The sequence below is a fragment of the Canis aureus genome, chromosome 22 (genome assembly GCF_053574225.1).
Source record: "Canis aureus isolate CA01 chromosome 22, VMU_Caureus_v.1.0, whole genome shotgun sequence".
In the NCBI taxonomy this organism is placed as follows: domain Eukaryota; kingdom Metazoa; phylum Chordata; class Mammalia; order Carnivora; family Canidae; genus Canis; species Canis aureus.
In genome coordinates, this window is record NC_135632.1 from 39,756,351 (window position 1) to 39,769,108 (window position 12,758).

General features: G+C 42.4%; 1 protein-coding gene across 3 annotated transcripts in view; it reads right to left on the bottom strand.

The window, feature by feature from the left end:
* OSBPL10 (oxysterol binding protein like 10) overlaps positions 1-12,758 on the bottom strand; it is a 295,297-nt gene that overhangs the window by 70,656 nt on the left and 211,883 nt on the right. For all 3 annotated transcript variants that reach the window (XM_077865546.1, XM_077865545.1, XM_077865547.1), the window contains one exon: positions 3,038-3,248. In XM_077865546.1, coding sequence (XP_077721672.1) covers positions 3,038-3,248 — 211 coding nt within the window. The remainder of the gene's footprint in view (positions 1-3,037; positions 3,249-12,758) is intronic.

Genomic DNA, 12,758 nt, shown 5'->3' on the forward strand with positions numbered 1-12,758 from the left:
AATTCCATTTTAACTGCAGGCAAGTATGATGTTTTGGATGCAGCAAGTAATTCATCTTTTCCCTCACCATGTGCCAGAGATTGCACAATGTTTTAGAATTCAAGGGGCTGTTATATGAAATATTTTTTAAGAGGGTTAAAAGTTAAAAGAAGACAAGAAAACAAAATAATCTTTGTGATGCTTCATGCTCTATCCTCCAACCTTTAGCCAAGTTCTTTGATAAAAATGGTTAAAAGGAGGGGAGGGGATGAGGGTGGGTGAAGGGGATTAAAAGATACAAACTTCCACTTATAAAATAAATAGGTCACAGGGAGGAAAAGTATAACACTGGGAATACAGTCAATAATATTATAATGCACTTAGGGGCACCTGGGTGGCACAATTAATTAAGCTTCCAACTCTTGGTTTTGGCCCAGGTCATGATCTCAGAGTCATGAGATCAAGCCCCACATCATCAGGCTCCAACCTCAGCATAGAGTCTGCTTGAGATTCTCTCTTCCTCTCCCTCTGCCCCTTCCACTCGTGCTCTCTCAAATAAATAAATCTTCTAAAATAATATTTTAATACATTTATTGTGGTGAGCATTTCATAATGTATAAAATTCAAAATGCTGAATGACTATGTTGGACAACTGAAACTAATTTATTATAGGTTAAACTATACTTCAATTAAAAATGAGGAGAGAAGTAGAGAACAATAGGGATTCATAAGTTTGTTATCATTGGAGGAATATGTTTTTAATATGGATATAAGATAGTATAAAAACAATCAAAAAAAGTAGCTAAAAGCAAGGGAGGATTGACAGTCAAATGGGGTAGGAGTGTGGGACAGGGCAGGGAGACTGTAGGAGGTAACACTGTACACAACATAACTTCAGGGATATTGCTTGATCCTCCCAGATAATTTCTATCTCAACCTGTCATCACATCTGAAATTCCACCTTGAGCTTTGTCCCTCTAAGCCATAAAAACACCAGAGACTCAATGAAAATCAGGAAAAAAATTAGAGATCTGCTAGAAACCAGCTCTGAAGAAATATGTAAGGGATTCATCTTAAGAATAACAAAATGGTTCGGGTGTATATTTACCAGTGAAAGATTCTTGAATATGCCCAGTAGGTTGCAGAGGCCTGAAGTTATGCTTTTTTATGGGCGAGACCCCAGGCATCATGAATAGCCCCAGTGTAGCTCAGAATCTGTGCCCAAGCTCCAATGGGGTCATTGAGACTCAGTCCAGATCTGAAAATGTCAAGGAGTCTCGTGAGGGCTTCAGCATCAGAGTTTCATTTTTTCAAGTTGAGAAGGAAGAAGAAAGATAGAAGAGCAGATTTGGGGACCTTTATTCTGTGCTTGAATACACATGCATACATCTCCTAAGGGATCCTGAGCCAGAAACCTTTTCTTTTGTTATGAACACATTAATAGAGCAATTGGCAAATTTTAGTGAGGTCTGCAGATTAGAGAATAGGACTGTATTCGTGTTAATTTACTGATTTTGATCACTGTGCTGTCATTACATAGGAGACATTATATAAAGGACATGATACAGTGTCTCTTTTTTTGCTAAGGACAAACATACTGAAGCATATAAGAGTAAAGATATAGCATGTCTGCAATTTACTCTGAAGTGGTTAGAAAACTATAATATCCTTATATATAGAGAGAAGGGAGATGATGAGGCAAATGTCATAAAACATTACCATTTGGGGAATTTGGAGATGAAAAGATGACAATTTTTCATACTATTCTCGTGACTCTGCCAGAAGTCTGAAATTATTAAAATAAGGGAAAAAAAGTAAAGAAAACAAAAGAAATACCTGCCAGTCAGACAACTGTAATGTGAGCAAAGCACTGTCACTGTTCTGGATTGAACTGGTGGTCTGTTCTGGATCAAACAACCCCAGGCAGAGGAAGGCATCTGCCATAAGAGGAAGCACCTCTCATCTCAGCTCTGTTGGGTGACTTTGGGTGAGTCTTTACTTGCTATAAGCCTCAGCATCTCATCTGAATGATGGACATAGTGTCATCCAGTCTGTGAAGATTTCAGAAAACGTGCAGCAAAAGCCAAACAGTGGCAGGACTGGAGCTCAGGAAATGAAGGTGGGTATAACATAATGAAACTTCTCTGGAAAACCAACATCCCTCTTAACCTCAGTGCAACCAAAGGCCAAGAGGACTTGAAAAAAGTATGAAATACAGACTGTCACTCATAAGCTAGTTCTGCTTTCATCATCTAAGTTGTCTCGTTTCCTCATTAAGTGAACCCAGGGCAACGAAGCTCAAGGAGGCTTCTGCTGGGCTCTTCATTCTAACACTTTATAATTATATGTGATATGACCAACCTCAAGCTATGTTCACCTTTATCACAGCATTTAATCCTCACGAATATCTTTGTATCTGCTTATTGACTAAACCCTCCTCCAAAAGGGTTGAGGCATCTTAAGGTCGAGTATTATTATCTCTACCTTCTTGATAAAGAGCTAGAAATGCTTCTGGTAGATATTCCAGAGAAATGCACACACAGGTCCAAGAGGAGGCCTGCAGGTGGATGCTCACTAAGCGACGCGAGTAGGGCAGGGTACTGGAAGCAATGCAGGTGCCTCTCCTTCATCGGAGCATGGGATAAATCACGGTGGACGCACATCACAGGAGCAGTTAGGAAAAAGGACTGCATAGCAAAGTATCTCAAAAAAACAGTGTGGAGTGCAAAGTCACAAACGGAATGAGATACAGAACATGATGCCAGCAAGTCTAAAAGAATTTCCATAGTATGCATGTAAACATGTTAGTTAAATGTTTCATGGGATGTTATAGTTCTAACTGGTCAAAGAAACAGATATTCCACACTGGATAGAGAAGGAGGGAGGGACAAATGGAGAAACAGACGGAATAAAAGGATAGACAGATGGAAGGTGGTTAGATGGTGGATTTAAAGGAGGAAGGCCATGCAACACACACCACACACACACACACACACACACACACACACACACACACACCAGAAACTCATTTGCATACATGCCCACTGGGCGGTCTCACCTGAGGCCCCTGGCTTATGGCTGGGCTGGCCTGCATGGTGCACACTCTGCTGTAGCAGGTGCAGGCACTCCCCAAGGCAGCTGAGGGTTGCAGCGGAGGTAGCTTTCAGGAGCAGCAGATCCTGGTCCAAGGCAGTGAGGGGGCCGGAACCCGGCAGAGACTCGATGGCGTGCACGAGGTTCTTCTGCTGTCCTTCCACCTGGTTCATCATCTACAAAACGGGAAGACAGGAAGGAGGTGAGAGCGAACAGTCCTCCTTTCAAAAGGTTGGGTAGCAGCTCTTCAACCCGGGGGCTGGACAAGAGAGGAAGTGGGGAGAGAAAGCATTACCCTCTGGCTACATCCCAGTGGTGGGAGAGTCAGCTCAGAGGGTGTTCAGTACATGCTAGTGCTTTGACAGTGCAGGCCTGGGGGGAGATCTAAGTGACATCTGCAGCTCTGATCACAAGAGCATTTTAGAATCACTGAGTTAAAAGGGCCCGTGAGGGCCATCTGCATTTATCATTTTACTGATCTTCTGAAGGCAAGTCAATAATAAATATGTTAAAGGTAGAAGTCTTTGGGATCGTCATTAAGGTTCTTTCTTTCCAAAAGGTTATCTGAGACAGTGGACGAACCCTGGCTTGGCCTCAGAGCTAGGCTAATTCCTTGCTCTTCCTCCAGCTCCAATGCCTATCTCCTTGGCAGTCTTTTTGAAGTTCAAGAAACAGAAGTGAAATTTCAGGCTGGCATTTCCATAAGTGAGATCACAGTGAAGCCAGCCACGAACTACTCCACCCCAAAGATGCTAAATCGGATGTGACTTTCCTAACACCGTGTGAGACACTAGGAGGAAGAGAAAACCCAGCAACTCTAGAGGCAGCCCTATGCCACAGCTGAAGCTACGATAACCCCAAAGAACCATTATTTATGTGGCCTGGACTCACAATAAACCACAGTCTAACTGCATCTTTGAATTGATAAATCAAGAAGAAAAGATGTCAAGAACTAGAAAAGCACTTGACTGGTTAACTTGTGAGTTTCATGTCCCCTGTGTTCCACAACTTTCCAAACAAGGTGATGCACATAGAGTATACATCTAGCAAAAACAGCTGCTCTGAGAAAGCAGGGTGCGGGGTTTGGGGGAGGCAAAGCAAACTGCCCGAGGTCCCAGGGCTGCTTGCCATGAGAGGCTGCAACCAGCTCCCGGTTTCTAGACTCTGGTCCACTTTTCTTTTAGCTCCCCACACAACCATACTTAATTTGAGGCCATAACTCATGCTTTGTCACTGTCTTCCCCAGATGATCCTTGTTATCCTTACAATATCACCAGGTGGGGAGAAGCAGTAGTTCTGCAGGGACCACTGGACTTGGGACACAAAACTCATTCCACACTCAGCCTTATTTTCCTATTTCTTTTTGAAAACGGGCACCTGCTTTTTTCTGTCACTCTGTGTAGTTAACGGCTTTAAAAAAAAAATAAATAAAAGGAAAGGGAAAAAAAAAGCTCATCCATTGCAATCCTACTTATCAAAATAGGTACCATTATTTCAAAAAGATCACTTTTTAAATCACTGCTAAGCCTATTGCACAGACAATAGGAACTGTCTTGGAACTGTCACCTCAATGTGCACACCAATCCTTTGGCCATGCAAATTATTTTTTGCAGATTACAAAGGTCATACCTGGCTATGCTGGCTCCTAAAAAAGTACCTGGGGCATAACACGAGCTCAACAGGTATTCATTTCTGCCTTCAGGTCTTTGCTTAAAAGTCACCTTCTCGGCAAAGCTTCCCAAACCGCATTATTTAAAACTGTATTTCCAGTAGCACCCAGCTGGCTCAGTCGGTAGAGTGTGAGATTTGATCTCGGGGTTGTGAGTTCAAGCCCATGTTGAGTGTAGAGATTACTTAAAAGCAAATCCTTAAAAAATAATTGTATCTCCAGCCCAACCCTTGGCACTCTTCTATCCTTCTTACTAATTTTTCTCCATAGCACTTACCACCTTCTAACCCAACTTATAATTTACTTATTGTGTTCATTTGTGCTAGTGTGAAAGCAGAGATCATCATAGCTGAGCTGTTTGCTGATATATCCCAAGTACAGGAAAATAGCTGTGAAATGAATAAATGAATCCTGTCTCACTCTTCTCTGAGGTGCAAAAGAACCGATTTTTGACATAAAGTCTACAGAAATCATTATACTCAATCAGCATAATATGGCTGAAGATTTATTAAAGGATAATACCTCCATTATCAGTTTAGGTTTACCCAGAAATACTGCCAACTGCTTAAATCTACCTTTGCACAAGATAAAATGTTTATGTATTCTTTGACAGTTCTATATATAGAACTAACAGAGAGAAGTGGATTTTGAGCTGTCACAGTCAACATTTCTGTAAATTCCCACCATAAAATCTTGTCCTAGAAACATGAGGTGTTGAAAGGGAAGAAGAAACCGTAATGAAGAAACATATAATAAATTGTTCTTGACTATTAAGGATGATACTGTAACACTTAAAAGAAAAGGTGAGTGAAGCCAAGCCATTAACTATATAGGATACGCTTGTGTTTTATCAAAAAAAAAAAAAAAAAAAAAAAAAAAACTATATTCCAATTGTATAATACAGAATAAATATTTATTATTTTACAAGCATAAAATATTATGTAAATCTCTGGTAATAAAAAAAAAAATCAGGGCAGCCCGGGTGGCTCAGCGGTTTAGCACCGCCTTCAGCCCAGGGCGTGATCCTGGAGACCCGGGATCAAGTCCCACATAGGGCTCCTGCATGGAGCCTGCTCCTCCCTCTGCCTGTGTCTCTGCCTCTCTCTCTTTCCTTTCTGTGTATTCTCATGAATAAATAAATAAAATCTTAAAAAAAAATTGACTTACAGAATCCTCTACTCCATTACAACAGACATACCCAGAAATGGAATCTATGTATCTGCTCTCTGAAAAGTACTCAATATAATTGAGAGCTTCCCGTCAGTGTCAGAGGCAGGATGACCTGCTAGAGGGGACACTTGAATTGGCAGTGGGGGTGGGGTGGGGTGGGATTTGACAGTTACAGTGATTTGAGAACTTTAGGCACTGAGTGATGGCGGAGCGTGGGGGGTAGGAAGGGGGTGAGGATGCTAAATGCCCCACAGGCCAAGGCACAGTCTCCTAAAACAAGACCTGTTTTGCTCAAAATGCCATATGCCAATACCATCCCACTGAGTAACCCTATGCTAGAGCTTTAACCAGAAACTTGATGGATTTCAACATCTTTCTGGGTGAACTGAGCCTAGCACAGTGTTTGACACACAGCAGATGTTCCCTAAAGATTCATTTTCTCCCCTTTTGCTATGTGATGCAAAAACAGAACTATTGCCTTTAATGACACAACTGATGTCATCTTCACTTGATGTTAGTTTCATCAGGCTCCAAAAGAAATTGAATGAACCCTCAAAGAAATGTGGGATTCCCTACCACAGTTATTACTGCTCTAACGTTTCTAAGGCTAGGAGGCACGAATGAAGGGTCTTTGTCAGACTTTGGAAGAACATGTGTTAGTTAGCTTTTTCCACAACTAATTTTAAATGAAGAGCACAAAGACAAACACGGCACTGAAAAGCCATATGCAACAGTAACAACAGCAAATCCTTAAAGCATTCCTTCTCCCCTTGAAGGATCCTCTTTTTTTTTTTTTTTTTAATTTTTATTTATTTATGATAGTTACAGAGAGAGAGAGAGGCAGAGACACAGGCAGAGGGAGAAGCAGGCTCCATGCACCGGGAGCCTGACGTGGGATTCGATCCCGGGTCTCCAGGATCGTGCCCTGGGCCAAAGGCAGGCACCAAACCGCTGCGCCACCCAGGGATCCCGGATCCTCTTTTTTTAAAAAAAAAAAAAAAAAAAAAAAGTAGGCACCATGCCCAGCCTAGAGCCTAACACCATACTTGAACTCATGACCCTGAGATCAAGACCTGAGCCGAGATCAAGAGATCAAGAGTCAGATAGATGCTTAACCAACTGAGTAACCCAGGTGTACCAGCCACCCCTATCGAGCTTCCTATGGGCTTATCAATAGAAGAACAAAGCATGAATAAGCTCACCTACTGCTACCAGCCTTTGAAAAAAGTTGAACCACTTACCTTTAATTAATGTAAGTTTTACATCAGAGCCATTAACACTTTTTTGAAATACATCAACATCATTTGTGGTCTTTAAAAACAAAATACACGAGTTTCATTTCTTCCTGGCATTACAGAATCAGGGGCATCACCATCTTATAATACAGGTGTGCAAAACAGGACCCCGAATAAAATTTCACCCCCGAAAATGTCAACTCTGAGGTTGCAAAATCAACCATATGTAGGTCACATTGAACTTCACAGATAAGCAAATGTCACAGGGAAGGGAAAAAAAAAATCCTATGGCCCATTTTCACAGCACAAATAATGGTATATGTACTACAAAATCAAATCATAGGAGTTAAGGCTAATAAAATCAGTGGCTGCAGATTTTATTGCTTTATTTCAATAAAGCTGTGTAAAAAGAGATTTCAAAAAAGAGGTAAGCAAACCTAGCTAAGAAAGTCTCTTCTAAAATAGGCTCAGGAGGCCATCAGGGAGGGACACCTGCGTGGCTCAGCGGGTTGAGTGTCTGCCTTCACTCAGGGCGTGATTCTGGAGTTCTGGGATCAAGTTCCATATCAGGCTCCCTCTGGGGAGCCTGCTTCCCCCTCTCCCTGTGTCTCTGCCTCTCGCTCTGTGCCTCTCATGAATAAATAAAATCTTTCCAAAAAAAAAAAAAAGAGGAGGAATTTCCGCATGTCCTAGGAATCCTGAAGTTTTTTACTCGTAGGAAGCCCTCAGCCTGGACTTAACTCTTCTTCACCACGAGGACTGAATTACTGGCATTCTGAGGACTGAATTATTGGCATTCTTCACTTCAAAAGGAGCCAATGAGATCTGATAAGTTTCAACCCTTCGTTTGCATACTAATTCAACCAATCCCAGTGAACCTGGTTTCAATCCCTTTTTTGCAGAGAGGATCTGAATGAGAACTGCACTCATCCTTCTGCCTTTATAATTCCATCCTCTTTGCTCCCCTCAAAACAAGAGTCATGTTTCTACCTGGACTGTATCTCCCAAATTGCAGTTCTCATCGCCCAAATAAAAGCCCGCTGGCTTACATTTTTAATGGATTCTCTCTTGGTCGACAGCTTAAGGAATGGTAAAGACACTAAAACCTAATGACATCCAGCTCAACAGGCTCAAATCTGGCTAAGGGGAGACTTAAGTGGGCAGCAGGGGCTCAGGGGCTTCAGCTACAGCTGATTGCTTCAGACTTCTCAGAGCTGCAAACCTTGGAGCTAGTTTTGAGAGACACTGGAAAGGTCTAGTCCTGTCAGGCCACCAAATATCAATGAACACCAGTTCATCCATTAGTAATCAAAGGATCAGCATCGGGCACCTCTCGAGATGGACTCCTTATCCTAAAATCACCAATGCTGCTTGCTTAGTTGGCAAAGCCTCCTGGGCTCACAGATTCCTAGTACCTTCAGTAACTCAGTCTGTCAGGCTTGGAAGTAGACCAAACAATGTGATGCCAGCTTCAAGACAGCGTTGGTTTAGCACTTATCCTCCACTTGGTTAATTTCAGAAGCCACCTTTCTATCTCCCCTGTGGGTCAGAGGTCAGTCCTTGGATGACTTAGGCATTTCACTTGGCCAAAGTCTTCAGCTAAGCTTAAAAGGTATGCTTTAAGCATCTTTAGAAGCAATACACACACACACACACACACACACACACACACACACACACACGTGCGCAGCTTACTATCTCCCTTAACACATGTTTACCATTCCACTGCCCTCATTAGCATTACTCTAATATTCCAAGAGACTGCTACCCCAAAAATGGTTTGACAGCTCATTAGAGAAACTTTCTGAAATATCTATCAACTCTGTAGTGGAAACTATCAATAGCTTGTACCCTACAATCCTTTGAATGCCTTGCCTAGCTGTTTACACCAATCCTGAACTGTTGTATCTTGATCTGCACCGAACCCTAATCAAGCCGTCGTGTTGTAAACCAAACATCAAATTCTCAAACTCGGACCTTGCTCTCCCCACTCAGAGACACTGACAATGCCCTGAGGATGTGGTGTTCTCCCTCAGAGTGGTAAAGGATAAAGCCGTTTTTCTTTACTGATAGATGGTGTTGTTGGTATTTGGAAAGCTGGCATTCCAGTCTCCAAAGACTTCCTCCAAATTCCCGAGTGTCGGGGCACAGTAAGTCTTGGCCTCACACCTGATCAATCTCTTCTTGCTGACTTTCCTACCTGACATCCAACCTTCCTCCAATATACCCTGAGCTATATCTCTTGCTCCCTCTTGGCATAGCACCTGCCTGAAATGATGACCTACCATGAGTCTCCTTAAGGCAGGGTCTTGGGCCCCCTTGGGACACCTCTCTCTGTACTTCCAAATACAGCCCTAAACACCCTATGGACTCCCCCAAATTTCTCAAGTCTTATATGTGAGCAGAGAGAGAACAGAGAGTGGACAGATATTACCAAATCTACATCTCCCAGTAGGGTTAAGACAGCTGACAGTGGCAATAAGGGACAAAGAGAAGTGGGAGGAAATGGGGTCCATCTCCAAAGTGGGGAGGCTCCTGGCTACAGGATGAGGTTACAAACTAAGAACATTACAAACCACAGGATAAGAATGGAGACACTAAGGTTAAAGAACATAATGCATTCTAATACAAACCAAGGGAAACAAATAAAAAAACAAAACAAAAAGGAAAGAGAAGAAAATATCTCTAAAAACCTGACCATTATGTCTTCAATGGCCTTGCCACGGGGGCTAGTAAACTTCTGTAAAAGGTCAGATAGTAAAATATTTCAGGGTTTTTGAGCCACTGGGTCTCTGTAACAACCACTCAACTTTGTCACTAACAGCTTGAAAGCAGTCGGACCAGGTGAACACAAATGAGTGTGACTAGTTGTTCAAGTAAAACTAATGTTTGACTCATCTCAGTTTTGGCATCAGATAACTATTTTTCTCATTCAAATTGTGATTTTACTGGGTTCTTAGTATGATGGTGATTTTCTACTGTATCCTGGACATTTTGGCTATCACATTTGGAGATTTTAGTTCTGACTTGAATACTTTTTCTTAGCAGGCTACCGAGTTTATGTTTAGCACGTAATCCCCTAGCCTACTTTGATGGCCTGTGGTTTCAATTAACCATCGAATTTCAAAGCCTTTGTGGTGCTATTTTGACCTTTTTGGATTATCTCCTGCTTCAAGGGCTTCCACTGGTCCCCGCTGGTGCTGAGAAGGCAGATGGAGGTTCCCCAGACCTGGTGCCTCCAAGGGAGAGGGAGAGGGAGGGGGAGGGGGGGAGAGAGAGAAAGAGAGAAAACGTGCACCTCTGGCTTTCTCAACTAACGTTTGTTTTGGCAGGATCCCCCTTGCCCTCAGCTCTGGGTGGTGGAGGGGAGAATCCAGCCTGAAGTCATTGTTATACCCTAGGACATAAAGGTCTGCCTTCTTCTCAAAGGTATGTTAAGTGCAAACATTCTATTTCTACTTCCAAGTTGGAGACTGCTTCATAAGCAGATCTAACTGGCCAAATGGAAGGTTGCTGAGCACTATCTATTAATCTTTTTTGGTAATAGAAGCTTGACAAGAGAGAATAGACAAAAGAGAAGTATTCATCATTTCTAGATTTTTGCCTGCTTTCTAGATGCATACCCACTTTGCTTTGGCTTCACGGTGTCATCATTGATGCTAAGTAACTTAAAGCCATGGCTCCAGACTTCTCCATCCACCCCATCCCTGTGAGGCAGGATAGGTAATGGCATCTTTAAACTCAACATTTTGACACTTGGCCTTTATCATATGAGATGAGAGGGATAGAAACCAAAGACAAGAGTAGTTGAAAGATCAGTTCAGAGATGAAGGAGACCTGAAGTCTGTTCTGGTCCCTCCACAGCTTCAATAAGGGTGACTGCTATCAAGAAGTTTTGATGCTGTACATAAATGAGCCCAAGCTGGCAAGAGCAGAAGGCAAAGGCAAAATTCTGAAATGTGCACACACACTCAAAAAAACACTTCCTGAGGATGTGGGAGGTGTCTGCTCTTTTTTTTTTTTTTTTTTTAAGAGGAGGGAGGGGCAGAGGGAGAGGGAGAGAGGATCCTAAGCAGGCTCTGTGCCCAGTGCAGAGCCGGACAAGGGGCTCAATCTCAGGACCCTGAGATCATGACCTGAGCCAAAATCAAGAGTCAGATGATTAACCGACTGAGACCCCCAGGCATCCTGAATCTGCTCTATTTCTTAAAAACAGATTCCTTTCTGTCATATCTTCACTTTTGGCTTTTCTACAGTCATTTCCTCACCAGCCCCAATAACAACTCCATACTGCACACATACAAAATACAAATTTTATCTTTACCTTCATAAAAAACAAATGCAGATTAACAGGTTCAAGAAATAAGAGATAACACCACTCACAGTCAAAAAAATCTTAGGGTTCTGTTGGTCCCTCACTTTCATTTGCCCGGCGAGAAACCTGTGGTCAGAGAGGCCAGGCGTCCTGGCTGAGGTCATCTGTCATGGCAATCCCCACAACTCCAGTGCCATCTACACCACTAAACATCACCCTGTGTACTTTCTCCTCATCTTTTCTCATATTCTGGAAGTAAAATACTACCTCCTGCCTCAGAAAACAACTATGACAAATTTTTTTCCATGGTTTCTTCTTCACCCTACCCTTTCTCACACTCTAGAAATAACTTGGGGTTTTCTGCTACAGGTTTGTTTGTTTCTGATTGCAAAAGGCTGGCTCACTCCAACTACCACCATCCCAGCAAAATCAGTCAGCAAAAACGGTTACAGAGAAGGAAGTAAAAATTACCTGTAGTCCCACTTCCTAAAAATAAGTAGGCACTGTTAACATTCTGGTATTATTCTGGCTCTTTTAATTTGTGTGTGCACACAAGTTATTTTATTTTAAAAATATCTTCCCTTATAAATAATTGTGTAACTTTCTATCACTTAGAATGCATCACCTGTAATGCCCTGGGACTGACTTCAAAATAATCCAGTTTGTTAGGGCGGGGGGAGGAATAAGAAACAATATTGGCTTTGGGGATGTGGAAGCTATTGATGAGGGCATGAGAAGTTCAATACCATCTTCTCTGATGTTATGTGTTTGAGATTTCTCCTATTGTTATGTTTTTTTTTTAAGTAGGGGGCAAAGACATTGTTGTGGGTTGAACTGTGCCCCAAATCCATAGGTTGATGCCCTAACCCCCAGTACCGCAAATGTAACCATATTTAGAGACTGACTCTTTACAGAGGAATTGAAGATAAGAAGAGGTCTTTAGGGGATCCCTGGGTGGCTCAGCAGTTTGGCGCCTGCCTTTGGCCCAGGGCGCGATCCTGGAGCCCCGGGATCGAGTCCCACATCGGGCTCCCGGCATGGAGCCTGCTTCTCCCTCTGCCTGTGTTTCTGCCTCTCTCTCTCTATCATGAATAAATAAATAATTAAAAAAAAAAAAAAAGAAGAGGTCTTTAGAGTGAACTGCAATCTAGTATGACTGGTGTCCTTATAAGAAGGGGAAATTTGGGTCCAGACATCCACAAAGGGCAAATGAGGAAAGCCCTAGAGATGGCCATCTAGAAGCCAAGGAGACAGACCTGTACAGATCTCTTTTCCTCTCAGACCTCAGCAGAAACCA